The 19,557-nt window shown below is 36.1% G+C and overlaps 1 protein-coding gene and 1 long non-coding RNA gene across 5 annotated transcripts in view; one reads left to right on the top strand and one right to left on the bottom strand.

The window, feature by feature from the left end:
• Positions 1 to 18,920, top strand: part of ANKRD44 (ankyrin repeat domain 44) — a 120,182-nt gene extending 101,262 nt beyond the window's left edge. For 2 of the 3 annotated variants that reach the window (XM_026081647.1, XM_026081645.1), the window contains exons 19-28: positions 2,822 to 2,900; positions 3,956 to 4,073; positions 5,126 to 5,342; positions 6,079 to 6,166; positions 8,076 to 8,159; positions 9,000 to 9,145; positions 10,017 to 10,099; positions 11,315 to 11,397; positions 11,834 to 11,925; positions 14,128 to 18,920. In XM_026081647.1, the coding sequence (XP_025937432.1) occupies positions 2,822 to 2,900; positions 3,956 to 4,073; positions 5,126 to 5,342; positions 6,079 to 6,166; positions 8,076 to 8,159; positions 9,000 to 9,145; positions 10,017 to 10,099; positions 11,315 to 11,397; positions 11,834 to 11,925; positions 14,128 to 14,393 (1,256 nt within the window). In that variant the 3' untranslated portion in view covers positions 14,394 to 18,920. The remainder of the gene's footprint in view (positions 1 to 2,821; positions 2,901 to 3,955; positions 4,074 to 5,125; positions 5,343 to 6,078; positions 6,167 to 8,075; positions 8,160 to 8,999; positions 9,146 to 10,016; positions 10,100 to 11,314; positions 11,398 to 11,833; positions 11,926 to 14,127) is intronic. The other variant, XM_026081646.1, reaches the window with a different exon arrangement.
• On the bottom strand, positions 9,156 to 14,828 carry LOC112973591. 2 transcript variants are annotated; one of them, XR_003256028.1, is made up of 3 exons: positions 14,741 to 14,828; positions 12,677 to 12,803; positions 9,156 to 9,233 (listed from the first exon to the last, which is right to left on the bottom strand). It is a non-coding gene; the product is annotated as an uncharacterized LOC112973591 (long non-coding RNA). The 2 variants fall into 2 exon arrangements; XR_003256027.1 differs by lacking the exon at positions 9,156 to 9,233 and adding an exon at positions 11,823 to 11,906.
• Positions 18,921 to 19,557: the final 637 nt, after the last annotated feature.

Raw genomic sequence — 19,557 nt, 5'->3', positions numbered from 1 at the left:
AATGATTTTGCATTTATTTAAAAAATTGGTTGTAGTGACATAGGTTTCATATTGTCACAGCTGGACTGTAAGGATTCTGCAGTACTGAGAAAAGTAAATAGTAACAAAGCCATATTTTTGTTAACAGTTCTGACTCAAAATATGGTCTGGGAGTCGATTTGTTGAATAGAAGGCATTATTTTTGGTAGTCACATTTCTTATCTTCATACAAATTCTTATTATGTTCTTTTTCTTAGTGTCTTTTTTAATTGCCCCCATCACTGTAGGATGAGTATCTTCCTTGTAAAATCAGTAGCAAGATCCATTGTAGACTTTTCTAGTCTATGATACTTTCAGCTTCTCAGATTAAAAAAAAAATCTTGCAGGGGTACAAGCAAAATGTTCTTTAAAACTACAATGAAACAAAATAGATCAGATGTGTATTTTAAAAAGAACAACAAGAAGCAAAAAAACACTACCCACAGGACATAAAAGAGTAAAGAAACGGAGAACATGTACATTAAACAGAAAGGAAAATACTGGACAGACAGGTTGAATATTTGAACTCTCCTGAAAGGAAAAAGTTGTTTCCAATGTCATGAATTTAGAGGATTTTCAACATGAGATAAATGCATTTATAATCTGTTACTGGAAAAGCACCTGAAGTGTGTTATCACAAGGTAGATTGGCAGAATCATCGCTCCTAGAGCTGTGAAAACCTCACCCAGTTTATTCTGTGGTAAAATGAAAGAGCTTTGTATTCTCTCTGTTTTACACTGTGATAAGTAAGCGTGAGGGGAAAATTGCATCTCTCTTCATCTTAGAAGATGTTGCCTTGGTTTTTTTTTCTTTTTTTCTTTTTTTTTTTCCTCCTCCAAAACACACACAACTAATTCAGGAAAACATATCCGTCAATATACCATTTAGAGCATTCCACTCAGGCAAATTATGTAGCATTTTATGAGAATTAGTTAGGCAGTAAAGGTTCTGTTCCCAACTATTCTAAAAAGCCAATTGCATACTGATTATTTTTATTATGCTGTTTCGTAACAAAACGTTTTGTTTAGGAGTGTTTTAGCAAAGAATGATGCCACCTATTGGAAACTCTGCATGGTGCCACTGCAGTACTCAACTTTTTATTATTATTATTATCTGCAATGCAAGTGTAAGAGCTAAACTGGAATTTTTTGAGGAAACTAGCAGAATTCTTGCTGAATGAATTCCTTGAGTGACAGTATGCCTTTGCACACACGAAAGGGAACACACACATATATGCGCTGTGCCCTGGAGAGAAGCACGAAGAAATATGTGTGCCCTTCCCCATAAACACGCTTGCCTTCGTTCCTTCCAGTCACTCAAGCACAGTTGCTGGACATGACACGTACAGAGACTTGAATGGATGGATCGGATTACAGCATTTTGCAGAGCTCTGTTCAGTAAAAGGATTTGTAACTTTACTAGAGAATAATTCACCTAATGAAGTATTTTTTCCTTTTTCTGTCTATTCCCCTAAGGGAATAGACTTTCTTTTGAACCTATAATATGGAGAATTTTCTTAGCCTAAATTATATGTTCCCTGCATAATTTTATTACCACCAGTCTTTCCTCTGTCTAGCTTGGGGAATCCATTGCAAATGTTTCCCTAGTGCTAGTATTGTTGTTTTGTTGGCAAAAGTAATGTTCCTGGCAGGTCCTGTAATGCTTAGCCATCACTGGGTCAGCTCCTAAGAGTTTCTGGGATTATCTGTTCTAAAACTCATTTACCAAAATCCTTTTCAGACACTGGTGTGAACGGTTATGATTTCTCTTCTTCCTGCTGGGAGAAAGAACAGATATTTTTTCCATAAGCCAGTGACTCACCAGCCCTGCAGAACTGTTTACATGTTATGTATGTGGTATTACTTCGTGCTAAATAACTAAAAACGTCTCTTATTTTTCTGGGTAGCCCAACTAAGGTTATTTTTGGATGAGTGATTTAAATGTTGTGAAGGTGTGCACCCATTTATCTGCCAGAATGATGTGACACAGGTTGTGACACAGGTTTTTGCCTCAGCCCACAGGGTGTAGGCAGTACGAATGCATGACTCTCATAATAAAAACACAATCTGTATCTACTGAGTACAGAAACTACTGTTTTTTAAAGAAGAAAATACCATTCTGTTCATTCCATGAGTTGTATAAATTTGAAGCCTTTGAGCCAGCTGAACATGGATGGGTTTCCAGTGTCTGGCCCTGCAAAAGCTAGTAACTCAGAGCTGGTTTCCAGCAGCAAAGGGTTACGTTTTAAAGAGCAAACCCTGTTTTTGAGAAGTAGCTGTGACGTCCAATGTTAAGTTAGGAAAAACTGGAAAAATCCAACATGAATTTTTGTCATTCTTCATAGATACTTGTTGCTTCATAACAACGCTGAGGGATTTGCCTGTACARTCCACACAAAATTAATGAGCCTTGTCCGTTTACTTCCAAAACTGATAAAGAAACCTTGGTCTTCCCACTCTGAGGGATTTTGAAATGTTATCTGGTTTAGTAGAAATCTTCTCCATGGTGAAAATCTCAGTTTCTGTTTTACTCATTTGTGATTTTTATACATAAGAAAAATAATCTTTGTACTACTGTGATCCAGAAGAAAAGCGCTCACAAGTTCATTGGTAAAAGTTAGTTGAAAATTGTGGGAATGATAATTTCTTAAATTGTGGAATATTTTCCTTGTTTATAAAGAAATTTCTTATCCATAAACATTCAATTGGAAAAGTATCTGAAATTGAGCTTTTGTATTGGTCATGCAAGTAAGTATTTGCTTTGGTATAAGGCAGCTTCTTAGAAATTTTTTGTTTCTTTCTAGTCATCAATGGTCACACACCATGTTTACGGTTGTTGCTAGAAGTTGCAGACAACCCTGATGTGACAGACGCCAAAGGACAGTAAGTTTTCTTTGTGATGTTTTTTTTTCCAGCTCTGTGATTCAAATAGCGTCTCAGATTGCTCACAAAAAAGCATTTAGCTGAAATACTGTATTTCCTGCGCTTCTCTTTATAGAATTTGGCAGAGACTACAAAGTACACATTCAGTTGATCTAAGCCATGTGGAAAAGATTATTCATTAATCTTAGCTTCTGCCTCAAACTTTAAACAATTCTTCATAGATGCTTAGGGCCAGATTCAATAAAAACTAACAGGCTCCTGAGATGTTTCTTCAGAGTCCTTTTTTCTTTCCAAAACACTGGTATTTCAAGTTTTACTTGGTGTATTAGGTTGGCAAAGTGGGACAGAATATTTATTCAATGTGACACCTAAATCTGAGCTGATCCTACAAAAGCGTTGCTTCTCATTAAAGGATATATAAAGTATAAATATAAAATATTTTTTAAAAGTGAAAATGTGAATGGTTTAAAAAACTCACTTTGGATATCTGGAATATATCCCACTAAGCATATATTTTAAATGGCATTAGTCTTATCTAAAAATAGAAGTAGAATAGATCCCTTTCAGGAAAAAAACGGAAGATATGTTACTCCAAAATTTGGCTTTAATACAGTTTCCTCATGTCCCTTCCTCCCCTTTAAACAATTGCACGGCATTTCCAAAACAAATGCCTTAAGTTGTTGTCAGCTTGGTAACTAGCAGGGGCATTTATTCAGGACGCTTGTGTGTTGGGAAGCTTACGTGTTGCTGGAGGTGACAATAATTGTACGTTATTAAGAGAACAGATTGTCTTGAATGATGCTGCTCTGTAAACTGCTTAAAATGAGTTTGTTTCTATTTTGGTCATGGTGGTTAGTTGTTAAACTTCTTACGAATAATTTCATATAAAATATCTTTGCTTGGGTTTTATGTAGATGAGTGCAAAGTGTGGTGAAAGGAATAGGGTTGTGGGTAGGAATGGAGAGAAGGCAGGGCTTCCTGCCGTCTCTGTTCCCGTAAGCTGACAGTGGCAAGTAGCATGTCATTTTATAGTTGTGACTGCCTTTGTTTTCTAGAACCCCACTAATGCTTGCTGTGGCATATGGGCACATTGATGCTGTTTCCTTGTTACTTGAAAAAGAAGCATCTGTAGATGCAGCTGATCTCCTGGGATGCACAGCTTTACATCGAGGGGTGACTTAATTTTTATGATCCTTAATCATTTGTTTTACTGTGATTACATTTCATTTATAAATACAGGGATACTGAATGGAGGGAACAGTGTAAATGATTGAAAATATGAACAAGCACCATCAACAAGGTGAAAATCAGGACAGATCTGTTCTCAGTAATGCTCTGCTTTTGACTTTATTTCGCATTCAGTTTAATGAATTAGATCAAATGCTGATTAGCCCAGTTTATCTCATCTCTAGAGGCTTTACTGTAGCACTCATTATTCTTATAACTGAGCACATTAGAAATTCTGAAAATAATTTGATTAAAGGAACTGTCAAGCAGTTATTTTCATTTTTCTTGGGGAGGATGGTTCAAATAAGTAAGCCTTATGTTTTGATCTGGAGGCAGTGAAACTCAGGGTACATCTAATCTTTTCTAGGAGTCAGTTTCTTAGCCAGTGTGAAGTCGTTGCAAGAGATACCATATTTATACAGGACTCTCTGATATCTGTAGGAAGCAGTTCAGCCTAGGAGTCCAACACCTGTCTGTAATGAAAGCTATGGCATAAAATTTCTGTTCTGTATTGATACCAATACATGAACATGGCCACGATACCAAAGATAATCTGTGTGTGGTACAGAAGTCACTGATAGTAGCTGGCCAGCTGTTGAAACTGCTTTTTGTATTTCTGATGATATTCTTGCACCTTTTTTTCCGAGTTCTTCCCTCACATTTGGGCATGGTTTTAAGGAGTAGGACTCAGGCAGGTTTTCTGTATCTCACCATTTGTTCATCTGTTTTCTCTCTCTTAAACTCCTGGTGGCTCTTGTGCCTCACTTCAGCAAAGAGCCCCTTCCACAAACTAGTAATCAGTGCCCTTGAAAGACTGCACCAAATATATTTCAGCACATCAGGTTATCGTAGATACTCATGGGAGCAAGGGAGCTTTCATCTTTGCTTTCTGAATCCCAGTTAGGCTGTTGCATGTTCCCAGGCATCAGTCATATGCCCTATATCCTGGGCATAAACCTGTATTATGTCAACTTCTTCACTCATTTCTTTGTTATCAGATTATGACTGGGCATGAAGAGTGTGTTCAGATGCTGTTAGAGAAAGAAGTGTCTATCTTGTGTAAAGACTCCAGGGGCAGAACACCTCTGCACTTTGCAGCAGCTCGGGGTCATGCCACCTGGCTGAGTGAGTTACTGCAGCTGGCACTTTCGGAGGAAGACTGCAGTTTGAAAGATAATCAAGGTTATACGCCATTGCACTGGGCTTGTTACAATGGTAAGTTTCTCCCTGTGCATTTTTGTCAAGTTCATCTGTGGCCTCTGTTTTAGGGAAACATGATAACAAAGCAGCCTATGCTTTGAGAAGCTTGAAATGGAGGAATCAGATTATTTCCCCTCTACTTGCTCTTTGTAGTTCACATTGCTAYGTCTACCCTTCAGTTCAGAAGCCAGGGAAATTCCAGCGACACATCCCAATCTCTCTGCATTTCTTAGAGGAATATTGCAATTATTGTGCTCATTTGCTCCCACTTGGTTTTACTGAAGTCAGTGAAGGCATTCTCATTGATTTCTGTGGGGCCAGGAATCCCCTTCTGAGCTGTCACCTTCTTATCTGTTGATAAAAGAGACCATCTACATAGATAGTCTGAACTGAATGGGTTATTCTGAAATGGATTATCTGAACTTGCTGCTTAATATAAGGATAAAGCTTCTTAGTACCGTTATTTAAGACCATCTTTGGAGATGTATGAGGCCACATATATAAGCTCACAGAAAAAGAGACTTTTTTTTCCTTTCCTGTTTTTCACTATGTGCCAGTATTAGCCTGAATCTATTCTGGCTGCCCTAAAAAATATTTCTATTTGTTAGAATTTTATCACATAAGAGCTTACATGCACATTGTGTTCAACTTTGAATTTCAAGTGTTAAACTCTAACCTATATAAGCCTAATGTGAATTAGGTTAATTCCTTGCTTTGTGCAAAATGCTATGAAATGTCTGATCTCTTACAGGTCATGAAAACTGCATAGAGGTACTATTGGAACAAAAATTTTTCCGCAAATTCTATGGTAATAGCTTCTCTCCATTGCACTGTGCTGTGTAAGTAGAAATTTCCAGTAACAAATGCAAATATGTTCCATTAGTATATGTCTGGAAAAGTTAGCAGTATGAGAAAAAGAAAGCTATTTTTATTTCAGATAATAGCTTGAGCAAATAATTTTAAACCTGATGATAAAATTGTGTTTATCCTTCTGCTGAAAAAGTGGTAAAATAAAGGGTATTTTTGCATTAATTTGATACATTTAAGCTATGTGATGAAATACTGACTTGTAATTAAAGAACTGCATTTCTGCTCCCTTTCTGGTTTATCTCTTCCCTTGCTTATGACTACAGACCTGGGCTATGGTGCCCTGGGTGTCTGGTCTGTGTAAGTTTGAGCTTTTGAGATCCTTTTGAAATACAGTGGCTGAAAGTGAAAAAACTTGCCCCAAACATGATCATTCTTCTTTAGTAATAGGAACAAAACATAAATGAGAAAAGGACTTTGAAACAACAGTCTATGCCATGCTAGAGTGGTGTTCTATGCAGGCCCTATTTTGTTCAGGATATCCTCAGCTGAATTTTTTCCAGTCTGATTTCCCTGCAAGGTCTCTCTCTCTTCTGAGAAAATCTTTATCCTGAAGGTTTGGTGCATCTTACCCAGCTCCTAGCCAACAGGGTTGATTGGCAATAGAGGCAGACTCTCCATGCAAAGTTCTGGCATTACTTCTGAACAACAAAAAGAGGTGGCTATTATGAATCATTTGTCTGCATCCATGCATATACTTTTGGACAAATTCTTTATTCAGTTAAAGCAGAACATATTCATACAGAACGGATTCCAAGAGAGCAACATCCTAACTTTGCACAACATAACAAATGCAAATGCATTTTACAAATAATAGAAGATTACTTCAGTATGTAGGACCTAACATGCTTATTAAAACATCTAAGCCATCAGAAGAGTAAAGAATTAAGCACTGTGGAACCAAATATAAACCTTCCTACCTCCTGCCAACAATTAGAATGACTGAATTATGAACTCTTTGTTCTATTAGAAGAATGAATATTATCTTCCAGAAATAATGATAGTAGTTATAATTGTGCAATCTTCCCTTCTACAGTCCAATGCCATTAGAAAATAGAAAAGTAATTTATTGGATATCAAGCCTTAGAATTATCAATAATAAAAAATTAAAGAAATGAAAACATTTGAAAAGCACTGTTTTTACTCTGCTTAAAATAAAATCTATAGTGGCTGAAACATGGTTTGTGAAATCTGAATTTCCAGTGGTTGCTTTAAAAAAAAAAAAATCCAATATTTGTTGTCTTTCAAACTAGCATGCAATTCTCAAAACCATTTAAAAACACATGCAAGTTAAATACAAAAGAACTGCTGCTAAACCAGCTTGGGTGTGTTTGTTAACTGATGTCCTGTACTGTTACCAAATAATACTCATTTTCATAATGAAATAAGACAAATTACTAATAACCAGAGAGAGTGCTGGTTGAGTACCTCCATCAACTAAGAGTATTAAAGGTATGAGTTGGAAGAGATGTAGGCTTCGATACCTTAAACACTAGAATAAAGTTTTTTATATGTAGGTATGTATGACTCTGTGCTTTCCAGGTTCGGGTGTGTTTGACATTTAGACTATTGTAAAGGATTTTAAGGTATTAAAGTATTAAGGGTTTAATCCAAAGGTTTGTGCTGCACTCTCATTTCACTTTGTGCACAGTGAATTATAGGATCAACTTGGCTGTAGAGATTTGAATCCTTAGTAGTAGATACAGTTTGGTTAAATGGAGAGATGGTGAATGATCAGAAAAGCATTAAGGCAAAGGTATGTTATGACAAATTGTAAATAACCAGTAAGAAATATTAATGGGAAATGAATTAAATTAATATGGGAAAGTGGGAAAAGATGTGGACTTTTTACCTGTTTTAAAAATATCTTTTCTTTTGCAGAATTAATGATCATGAAAACTGTGCATCACTGCTCATCGGAGCCATAGATGCCAGCATTGTTAATTGCAAAGATGACAAAGGAAGGTAATAGTTTCTTAAAGAAATTGCATTTCATCTTCTTGACTCCATCTAGTATTCATAATTTTTTCTTAATCTCTGGAACGAATCCTTATCTGATATGGTTGAGCTAAGACTTGTCATGCTAGCTCTTCAGACAGCAGCTTAAACTGCAAGGAAGTTAAATGGTGGCTTGCTTGTAGGAAGAATACTATGAAATATTCAATGTTGCTGTCAAAAAAAAAAAAAGAAAAAAAAGCATTTTGTTTGTTTAAAACCTCTGTGGCTATAGACTATTTCTCTGAACCTGTTTACTTCCTCTTTAACATTTAAACACATTTATCTTTGCTAAATAGAGTGATACTATGTACACGTAAAAATGCATTTCATTGAAAGCATTAACATTATGCCAGCATTCACAGGGCAAATAACTGAAAATGTCTGTGCAGCAAAATAAAGTGACCCAGACTGATACAGCAAGAGATGCATATCTCTTCAGTCAAACCCTTAATTTATTTGTCACATTGATAATTTCCTCACTGTATAAATGTATTTAATTAATATTGTTGAAGTTCTAAAAATTGAATACTCATCACTTCCTCTTAATTAATATGAGCTCAAGACCATTGGCAATACAGATTAAGTACTTTACCCTTAGTGATAAGCAAAAGCTAACGTAACACCATCAGCTGGGCTGGTTACCATATGTCCTTAATCTCCGTTGTCCGTACTTCAGTCACAAAATGCCATAGGGAGACAGGGAACAAATTCTAGAGTTCTACAGCCTTCTAGAAAGGGATAACCACCAAAGCGGGTAGAAGTCCTCTTGTGCGCTCAGTAACGTGGTGATGTTGCTGTCCCTGGCAGGACGCCCCTCCACGCAGCAGCCTTTGCTGACCACGTGGAGTGCCTGCAGCTTCTCCTCAGTCACAGCGCGCAGGTGAACGCCGCCGATCATTCAGGGAAAACGCCTCTCATGATGGCAGCTCACAACGGGCACGTAGGTGCTGTGGGTATGTACATCCTTGCCTCGCTTGTCTTGAAGGATGAATGCTACTGCAGTTACCAGTCCCAAGTTGTTAGTCGCTTTTCTTGTGAAAACTAAGGTAGAAGAATAAATTATGTGTATGTCTATAAGAAGCTACCTTCACATCATTAAAAAGTTTCTTCTTCTCAGCAGTCTTTGTGAATATTTGTGCTAGTAAACTCGAGTCAATTTGCTTTAGGAGTGCATTGTAAAGAGCATGCAGGGAGTAGTAATTCTTTTCTCTGTTTACTTTCTTCATTTTATGGGGCAGTGAAACTATATGTTAGGAAAAGATTAGGTGTAATCTTTTTTTTTTCTGTTAAAAGAAGTCCTATTCTTGAAATGGCAATATAGGATTTATAACTGGCAGCTATAAGTGGCTACTTTTTCCAAGCTAGTCTACAGACTATAGAGGTAGAGGCTAGGGTTATATTTGCCTATCAGTATTCCCTTTTCTCTATCTTTGACAGCACAGGCTGCATCCTAAATTCATACTCCCAAATTCTTTATATCCACTTAGTCCTTTAATGCATGAGCCACAGTTGTTCCCAGGATAAGGTGATTCAGACAGAATCTGCTGGTCTGCAGATGGGAAGTTCATAGATAAATGAAGATGAGCATATGTTTGGCAATTTGGAATAAAATGAATGAGGTGTTAGCTCTGCCTTTGATTGCTGATTAACTGCACAAGGGTAGTCTGTTCTCATTCATTATTTTCACTTCATGTTCATAAAGCTTACATCACATAAAGGTTTAATTGATTAGTGTGTATAAACAAATATATTGAAATAGGAATAAATTTTCTCCTTTGTTTGTACATGTTCATCTGCCCATTGATTTTTGTTTCTGTACTTTAGACTTTTTGGTGAACATTGCCAAGGCTGACCTGACATTAAAGGATAAGGACTTGAATACACCTTTGCACTTGGCTAGCAGTAAAGTAAGTTGAGGATCTCTGTATGCTTCATATACTCCTCACAATCTGTCTCTGTTTGTGTATGCTCCTAAAAAAAATCTCAGCAATGAATAAATGATGGTCAGACTTGTGGCAGGAGAGAGAACACTGTATATACTGAGCTTTTTCTCAAGTTTGTCTGCAAGGTTTAGTAAATTGAGAAATATACTGCCTCTTATGATTTCTGAAATATAACACTAAGAGAAATGATGGAAAATCCTTTCAGATTTTACCAGTCTCGCTGTAAAATTGTTTAACATAAGTTCGGGGGGGGGGGGAGTATTTTTTATTCTTATTCTCCAGTTCCTGTGGAAGCAACCCCAAATTTGCCCTTAAGCTCTCTTAGTAGTGTAAACAGTGGCATTGATTAGATTTGGTAGTGGTATATTTTCCCACCCTTTCTTCCTGTTAACTTCCTCCTCCTGTTAAATCCAATTGCTACTACTGTTTCCTGTTTTTGCAATAAAAAAGTCCATGGGATTCCCTCTCCAGGGACTTTTCTTTTGCTGCTATTCACAGATTGGATTCCAACTATGACTGTATTATCCAAATTCTTAGATACATGAGTCTAACTCAATTCTCAAGGTCCTCCAGGCAGCTCTTCAACTTCAGGGCTGTAAACTTGGCCATCTGCACCTTGCTGTGCTGAAACAGTATCAGAAATGAGGCCCCAATCTGTATTATTTCCAAAGATCTGTACTATTTCCAAAGTTTTTTATTGTTCCAGAGCTCTCATGCTGAAGGGCTTTTGTATTAGTTTAATAATACAGAAAAGCATTTAAAGGCCCAAGAAGTACGGTATTACTTTTTGAGATTAAACCATCTCTTTCTGTGTTACTAAGTAGTTCTAATAATTAATCAGTTGAATGCTCTCTTGCAAGAAACACCAGTCTTCTCTGAAAGCTGAGAAGATGAATTTGTATCTAATGAGTGGAGGGTTGAAAGACAGGTAATTGATAAATGCTTAAATTTGTAAATGTGCTAAAGGATCCTAGTAAAGGCAATTTGTAAATGGTGTTTTAAGGCTTTTACAATTCACCTAGTACACGTTTATAAACTGAGAAGCATGCTTATAAACTAAGAAGCATGTTTTGCATGTTAAATGGACTTACTAAATTTCACTTTTATATGTAACATATCTTTTGCCTTAGTTTTAAATTCCTTAGCAAATGAATACTGTTTTTTTTTTTTTTAACACAGGGTCATGAAAAATGTGCCTTGTTAATACTTGACAAGATACAAGAACAGAGCCTTATTAATGCAAAAAATAATGCATTGCAGACGTAAGTATAGCTTGATCCTTTAAAGTTCTGTTGATTTACCAGAAGATTCTGAATTTAGAATTTCAAATTCATGTCTCAGATTTTTTCATAGAACAAAAAATTTAGATTTCAGATTTTTTTCAAGTGCTTGCCCTTGAAAGAACCAAATTTATGTTGGCTTTTCCCTTTATTCTGACTCCTTGGATGCCAAGCCTATGCATGGTCTGGTAGAGAAATAATAAGAGGTCATTTATTTGAAGACTATATCAAAATACACATTCACATGATTTAATGGACAGGCACATATGTTTTATAACTGTAATGATCAAAAGAAGGAAAATATTCTCTTTCTGATGCTGGATATGCTTTAAGCACTGCCTACCTGTTTTTAGAAGGTTTATTTTAAACTGAACTCGAATTGAGCTTTTGTAGACCTCTCCGTATTTTGCTTTTGTAGACCTCTTCATATTGCTGCACGAAATGGCTTAAAGATGGTGGTTGAAGAGTTGCTAGCCAAAGGGGCATGTGTCCTAGCAGTGGATGAAAATGGTAAGTAAAATAATGCCCTTAGACAATCCTCACTAGCGCCCAACAGGTGATTTTACAACTGATTGAAGCAATAGACCTAAAAGCTGGTTAGACAACTTTGACGCTTATATGCTTTCAAGAACAGACAGTAAGCCGTGCGAGTACCTTAAAAAAAAAAAAAAATACAACAAAACAAAACCTAACACACTTATTTTTTATTTTATATAAAAATGTGTTGTAAGCATCACAGTGGTCCCTTTTACTGTTCATTTTGCATGTACTGTCAACAGCTAGTCTTTTTTAATGCTTGAGTGCAGTGGTAACTTGAATTTCCTAAACATGCAAGAGGCACCGGATAATTCTGACGCCTTGCAGAAGAATTAAGGATTATGCATTCAATCAGCGCATGTTTAATGGGTAGGAAGAAAACCATCAACATATGTTTGATTGTATCCCAGATCATTCTGAGATCAAAGCTTGTGTTTTCCAATTATCTGACCTAATCCAAGATGTGAGTAAAAACTATTGCCTCATAAAATACATGATTAGTTAATTAATCTGATAATTTTGTTTCAGATCTCAGTGAAGTCCTTCCCCAAACACATTATAAAGTCCATAAAGGGGTTCCATACTGTGCTTCTGTAATTAATGTTTTCAAAAATGTCTTCCTGAAATAAGCTGGTGTCTCTTACAATACTGACTTCAAGGCATTAATGTAACAATTCGGTACCTCCATCTTCCCATATCTGTACATAACAATAATAATACTTACCCATTATTGCAAGACATTTGAGATCTATGGATGAAAAAATCTAAGTGGTGAGTATTTACTATTAACCAAATGCAGCTAGGCATACTTGCACGAATGAACTCCACTGAAAGCACCTGGCCCCAACCTCCTGTGGGAGTTAGAGGACAGAAAAAAGTGAACCAGATTAGCTTCTAGCCAAAGTTTTACCTTTAAAACTGTACCTTCAGATCCAACTAATTTGCATATATGTAATGAGTGATGATTACATTTCAACTTGATACACATCTTAATTTGTCTTTTTTTCAACTGTATTAAACAGTTTAAAAGATAGAGAAATTTAAGTACAATCTTRCCTAAAGAATATTCACACTTGTAGCTCCATGGGAGAAAAGAGTCTGTTTAGGGTATGCAGTCACTGCAATTAGTGCTTAAATGGATAGTGGGTAGTTTGCTACAAAACTGTGCTCAAGTTTGTCTGCTAAACTCACCTACACTGCAGGTGTTTTCAACTTACCTGAGGCAGTAGGATATCAGTAGCAGTCATTGCCTCAGATTACTGCTGCTGCAGCATTTGAGATTTAGCGATCTTTGCAAGAATTTGTTTGCTTTTAGTGTAAAGGAATATTTGTTGGATAGTGCTGGAGTACTACACAGCAGCCTGCAGAATGGACAGGTAGCAAGTATAGTCAACACACTAGTTTCAAAGATTTGTCACTTTGAACAGGAACCAAGTTAAACTGCAATGAAGACAAACTCTAATAGCTCCCCAGGTCTCTCTGTTTTACTGATATCTTTATTATATTCACTTATATTTAAATTTATGCTGTCCTTCCTGAATACAGTCATTATTCTTTTAACATAACATAAATTTTGAATAACTAACTGTCCATATAATCATACCTGCTATATATGTACCACATGCTCTGGTCTAATTCTTTTCTCTTATAATTTAATTCCTAAATAAATTGCTTTCTGAGTTGAGCAGATACTCAGTCAGTATCAGATCAGTCTTTGAAATTGTTTGTTAATTACTTCAAAATGTTTTTAAACTAATACCTTTTATGTTCTAATGAAAGTCATTGTTCTCAGAATGAGACTTGTTCATATGTACAGAAACTGAAGCCAGTTTCTGTCCCTATTGCTGTATACTTTATGTTCTGTATTTATCATATGGTTTGTGCTGTAGTCCTGTGTTTAGCCAGTGCTTTTATTCATATCGTGAAGTCTGTTTGCTGCCTGTTTTTTAAAAATAGTGCTTGTTGTGGTCACAGTGATTTAAATACTCCATGAAGTGTGTATTTTTCCAGCATGTCTAATTTTAAATAAGTAACACACCTCTGCTGCCTGGCATGATTGTAACTGAACATACATCTCCTGCTTATGAAGTCACCTAGAGATGTATATGAGGAATGCTCAGTGCCATTCTCAATACTCTTAGTACTAACCATTGCCTTGTCTGCATTTGTGCCCAGGTCATACGCCAGCCCTGGCTTGCGCTCCTAACAAAGACGTGGCTGACTGCCTGGCACTCATTTTGGCTACCATGATGCCTTTTTCTCCTTCCAGTTCAATGACGACTTTCAACTTCGTTTGTTTTAAAAAAGACAATTTGGGCAGGACACATCTCTGCGATGGCTCCAGTATGGGTAGCATTAACTCTTATAGTAAGCCCTTGAGTAATAACATAGGAACAGAGGATGGGTACAATGAAAATGATTCTGATTCTGAAACATTTTGACTTTTGGGCATTCAAAACTTTTTACTATTATTTAATTTTACCTTTTTTGTCTTTTTAAAAAGCTTAAATCCCACTGCTATGTTCTTCGTTATTTTTCTTGCCAAATAGGTATTGGAAGATTTGCAGTATTGGTAAGAATCAAGCCTTTAAACAACAAACTTAGGGGGATTTACTGGAATGCATTCCCATTTAATGTTCTGCAGCTTTTCAGCTGCCTCATGTTTTCTTTAGGCCCTAAGTGCCCCTGTGGAAAGTCTCTACCTCTTATTTTAAGTAGAAAAGGAGAAAATGCCTTTTTCTTTGTGACAGCACAAGCAAACAGGGAATTGTTTGTACAAAGTACTTACATATTTAGCTGTACCTTTAGCACACAAATGTATTTCCAATGTAGTTTTTCATAGGTTTCAACCATCAATCCTTTCCTCTGTTTGTCTGTTTCCTAGTTCCAGGGGCTCTGTTAATTAGATAAATTTGTTACACAAACCAAAGGTAAAGTTGTAAATCTTAAAACTGCCTGTATTGCTTTTCTACAGGAAATGAAACATTTTACATTCTGCATGTATTAAGCACTTAAACATACAGAAGGCACTTTTTACAGTTCTTAGTTGCAGCACACAGTTAGAAAAATATACTTATAAATTCTGAAGGCCAAATGCTACTTGTCTCACCATATTTTCCAACAGACATTAGTGGAATCACTTGTGTAAAATGAAAATGACTTGGCCCTTATTTTATTATTATTWTTTTTTTCAATTCAGCACAAAACGTGTATGGTTTATTTGCACTACAGAATTAGGGTCATTAGAAGTTTTTGTCACCTGAGCCATTAACCATGAATCTAATATCGGAAAAAGAAAAATCAGGTGTAGATGGAGGTATATCTAAATGTTTATGATGACTTGCCAACTTAAAGGGATTTTTTTTATTTCTCTACACTTAAATAACTTTTACTGTAAACAGTATCAAATTTTAAAATACTTTTGCCAGAGTTTGGATTAACAGAACAGGGCAAAGATAAAGCCATGAAAGTATAACATCAAAAGTTGAAATACCAAACAGCAGAAAATATAAAAATATACCATGCAAGGGATTGGAGATACAGGCTAAAAAGCCTATTGTCACCTGCTTTTTAGAGCAATGTCAACATTGTGAATATGTCTACTCCTTCTGCCAAAGTTTCTAGGTCAAATGGACCCCGATCCTCGTCTGCAACAGATGTACAAAAGGAAGAATGAGACTTTAAAAACAAAAACAAACTAAAAAACAAACAAACAAAAACCTATCATGAACTAACCAGCTGTACCAAGAGGACCAAAATGCTTCAGTAACTAAAAGACTTTGCTACTTTTCCTTTTTTCTTCAAATGTGAGTGACAGAATGAAGTAGTTTTTCTAAACCATAAAAATATAAACTTTTGAGATAATGAATAGTCTTGAGTGTATTTTACATCTTATGACACAGGTTTCAAGTTGACAGCTTGACATTTGTAACTGATGATGTGTTGACCACACTTTTTTTTTCCAGACTAAAGAAAATGTTCATATACTTTTAATGTAAATGTGTTTATATTTATTTGAAATGAAACAAATGCCCAGGAAAAATAACTATGGCTTGTTCTTCTTGTTAGTTTTTGTGCATCCTATTTGGCATAATGCAATATGAAATGTGAATCTAGGCAAGACTGATGGCCTGAGTGGAAAAGGAAGGGCTGATGCACTTCAGAAGTTTGCTGGTCTCATTGCATATAACACAGAGATAAAGTTCACAGGCTATATTGGTAAAAAGCAGAGAGCAAAACGGCTTTCATCGTTTAAGAGCATAAGAAAGAGATCCAACACCTTGCTAGACATGAGAGAGAACACTGTACAGCTACTTTAAAAAGAGGGGAAAGATAATACAGCATGGAGTAAAGGTGCGAAAGTTCCAGCAATTCACATGCAGGCTGCTGCAGGCCTTAATCTCTGTTAGGAGGATGAGAAACAATCCTCAGTACATATTTTTGCCAGGGTAAGTGAAAAGTAAGGATTTTTATTTTAGTTTCATTTTTTGGCTATGTCCACTGAATTGCTAAAAGTCTGTTGGCAGATTCCAGTTCTTTAATTAGAAAAAATATTTAACTATATATTAAGTTTATTTTGCCTTGCTAAAATTAAGTATTGTTTCCTTGAACATTAACAAATTTCTGAAGTTTAAATCAAAAACATCACAAGGGATATAGTGTCTCTTAAGGTGAACGTTTCTTTCCCTCAACCCTGCATTTTCTGCAGTGGAATAACAGAGCATCTAAACCCTGGTTTTCTCCTCAGAAATTAGTACAGAATAACATTTTTATGATTGACTTTTCTCAAAGTATTTTGCTTTTGAAAAATTGCAGAATAGCAATAACCACCTTTCTTAAAGCACTGAAAATGAATCAGTTTTTGAAGAGTGATGTTTTCAGTGGTGTCTGTTTAGAGGTGAATGGAAATCCCAAATTTTGCATTTGTTGTTTCTGTGTAGAATGATGGCATTTAAAACAAATACATGGGAAATGGCTGTCACCTGTCTAGCAGCAGGATCAGTGTTTTAATCTTATTTTAACCACAGACACAGGTGGACTGCTTTGCAGAGTTAGTTAGAAGTCTCACCCTTCTATATAGAAAGCTACGCTACCCTACATGAAATTGCTTCATTGGGAGAAAACCAGTCATATTTACAAAGAGGAGGACGTATTATTCCAAGCAGCCATTTAAAAAACTTCAGTACTTTTACTTGCTACCATACAGAGATACTGAAAATATTTCTGTATATTTGCAATACCAAGTAACTCTGGGTAATTGCATAGTACAACAACTGCTGCCTCTTAATGATGTGTATAACATTATAGAAGCGCAGGTGATTACTGAATTACTATGATCCTTCTAGGAACCAAATCTGAACTTTTACTATTGATGAAACTTTTCTATAACCTAACAATGATTTAAGTATGCAATATTCCAGAAATCATAGAAGGATATCATTTGTTTTGTTAGTACCTTAAAGGCATTGGGAAAGTCATGCTTTGAGTATGGTGCACTTAGGAGGAAAACTGTCATGAGTAGGACACTTGGAAGTACTCAGCATGGGCCTATCCCAGAGCTCACATGAGTTATCAGAATCCCTTTACTTGTATGGTAGTACATTAATCTGTAATATAATTTATCACTTGTAGAAATAAATTTGTAATTTAGGACAGGTATTTAAGCACAGGAATAATTTTATTCTTGTAAGTACTCACTTTGCCTTTCTGTGGACTTTTTACAAGAGTAGAGTTAATCATACCTAATTGTTGCACTTAACCCTGGATCCTGCAATTTACAGTGTGGGGACTACTTCTGTGTCTGCACCAAACAAAGGGTATTGTGGGAGGGCAGCAGTCTGCCCACCCCAATTCTGTTAGCAGCATAGTTTAATCTTGAATTTTAACCACAGTTGCAGATGGAATCCATAGCAGGATTGGGTCCCAGATCTCTCTCACAAATACTGAGTTACAACCTCTGGACTGCCTGAAATTGCTGTGAAATAGCTCAGGGGATTTCTGTTCATCGCTACTAAAAGGGCACCATAATGTGTTTGGTACTTTTACGCAGTAAACAACTGCCAGATTATTAAATTAGAACAAACACATAAAATGAATTGTTTATCCATTGTACTGTTGAGAAACTTGGTTATGTATCTTGAGGATGATTTTAAAAATTTTGTGATTTTTATTCTTAGTCATGTAAGAAATATTAGAGTGCCTTTTTATATTTGTGTATTCTGAAACTGTTCTGTGAAACTTGTCTTTTTTTTTCATTTGAGTGTTATAAAAGCAATATATTACCAGTAAATTTTCATTTCAAACCTTCTTTGAATGTATAAAGTGTTTCTTCTTTTCATATGTTCTACCTGCATTGAAATGAAAATTAATATGCTAAATTTCTATAGGAATAATGTATAATTTTGCAGTGCTGAAAATGCTTTCTTATTACACAAAAAGTAAACCTTAGATCAGTGTTATAGGAAGGGGCGTTTTAAACTAGTGACAATCTGAGTGTGTGTATAAAATGTAATTTTATGCGTTTCTTATGCAGTGATCTAYATATTAAAGCCAATATCTTATGTTTTGCAAGTTTTGTCTTATATTTTATGCTTTAGCATGTGCAATATATCTTTACAAACCATTGTGATACAAATCTAGTGCCAGTGTTATATTTTGCATAACATATTTGTAATAAACAATATAAAATATTGTTTGATGGTTTCGGTGGGGTTTTGTCAGTATTGTTTGCTTTTGTAAATCTAAGTTTAAGGACTTCAGTAAATGTTATGTACAAAATGAGGAAAAACTTATTTCAGTGAATAATGACTTGGAATCCAACCTGAATTTTCTCAAGCACAGTTTATTAACTTTTTTCAACTACTGAATGCTGTATTAATGTAATGAAGAACCCTAATTGTAAACTACTATTGAAATGCATTCAGATGGTTATTTTTACAAATAAAAATGGTACAAGTACTGTTGGAAAACTGAGTAGTTTTGTTTATTTTAAAGAAGGGGGAGAATGCTTAAGTGTTTAGCATAGTGAAGAAAGATGTAAATGCAACTCTTAAGATAAAGTACAAAGTAGAAATACATATGTAACTGCCTTTTCTCTTAGTAAGTGGATGTTAGTTTTTCAGCTGCACGGGAAGCTGAAGCAATAAAGTAGAACACTATTGCTTTTTTCGCAATATATTAAATACTTTACTGTTAGTTTTCGCTGAGTAGTAAGCCCCTCCAAGTCCAAAACCTGGGTGCCCCATGCATCGAAGTGGGGGGCTGTCCCACAGACCTCAAAATCCAGTAAGTTGCTAAAAGTGCTTAATTAAAAAAAAAGTGGTTTTAAGTGTTTAGTTTTTAAAGCTTCATGGATATTTTGATTATAAGTACTAACAGCTGCCAGGAACCTTAACAACTCCCGCTCCGTCGTCCTCGCCGCACTTCTACTGTCGGCCGGGCGGGGCCCAGCCGCCTGCGAGGGGAAGGCGCCCCTAACATGGCGGACACGCCTCCCCGCGTCGCGCTGCCGCATGGGGCGGGTCCCTGACCTCCCCGTAATGGCGGCCGGGCTGCCCTCGGCCTTCCGCCCAGCTCGTGACCTCCTAAACATGGCGGCCGCGCCCG

The sequence above is a fragment of the Apteryx rowi genome, unplaced genomic scaffold (assembly GCF_003343035.1).
Source record: "Apteryx rowi isolate R43461 unplaced genomic scaffold, aptRow1 scaffold_559, whole genome shotgun sequence".
In the NCBI taxonomy this organism is placed as follows: Eukaryota; Metazoa; Chordata; class Aves; order Apterygiformes; family Apterygidae; genus Apteryx; species Apteryx rowi.
Note: the sequence above shows the minus strand (reverse complement) of the source record. Positions and strands in the feature narration are given on the sequence as shown.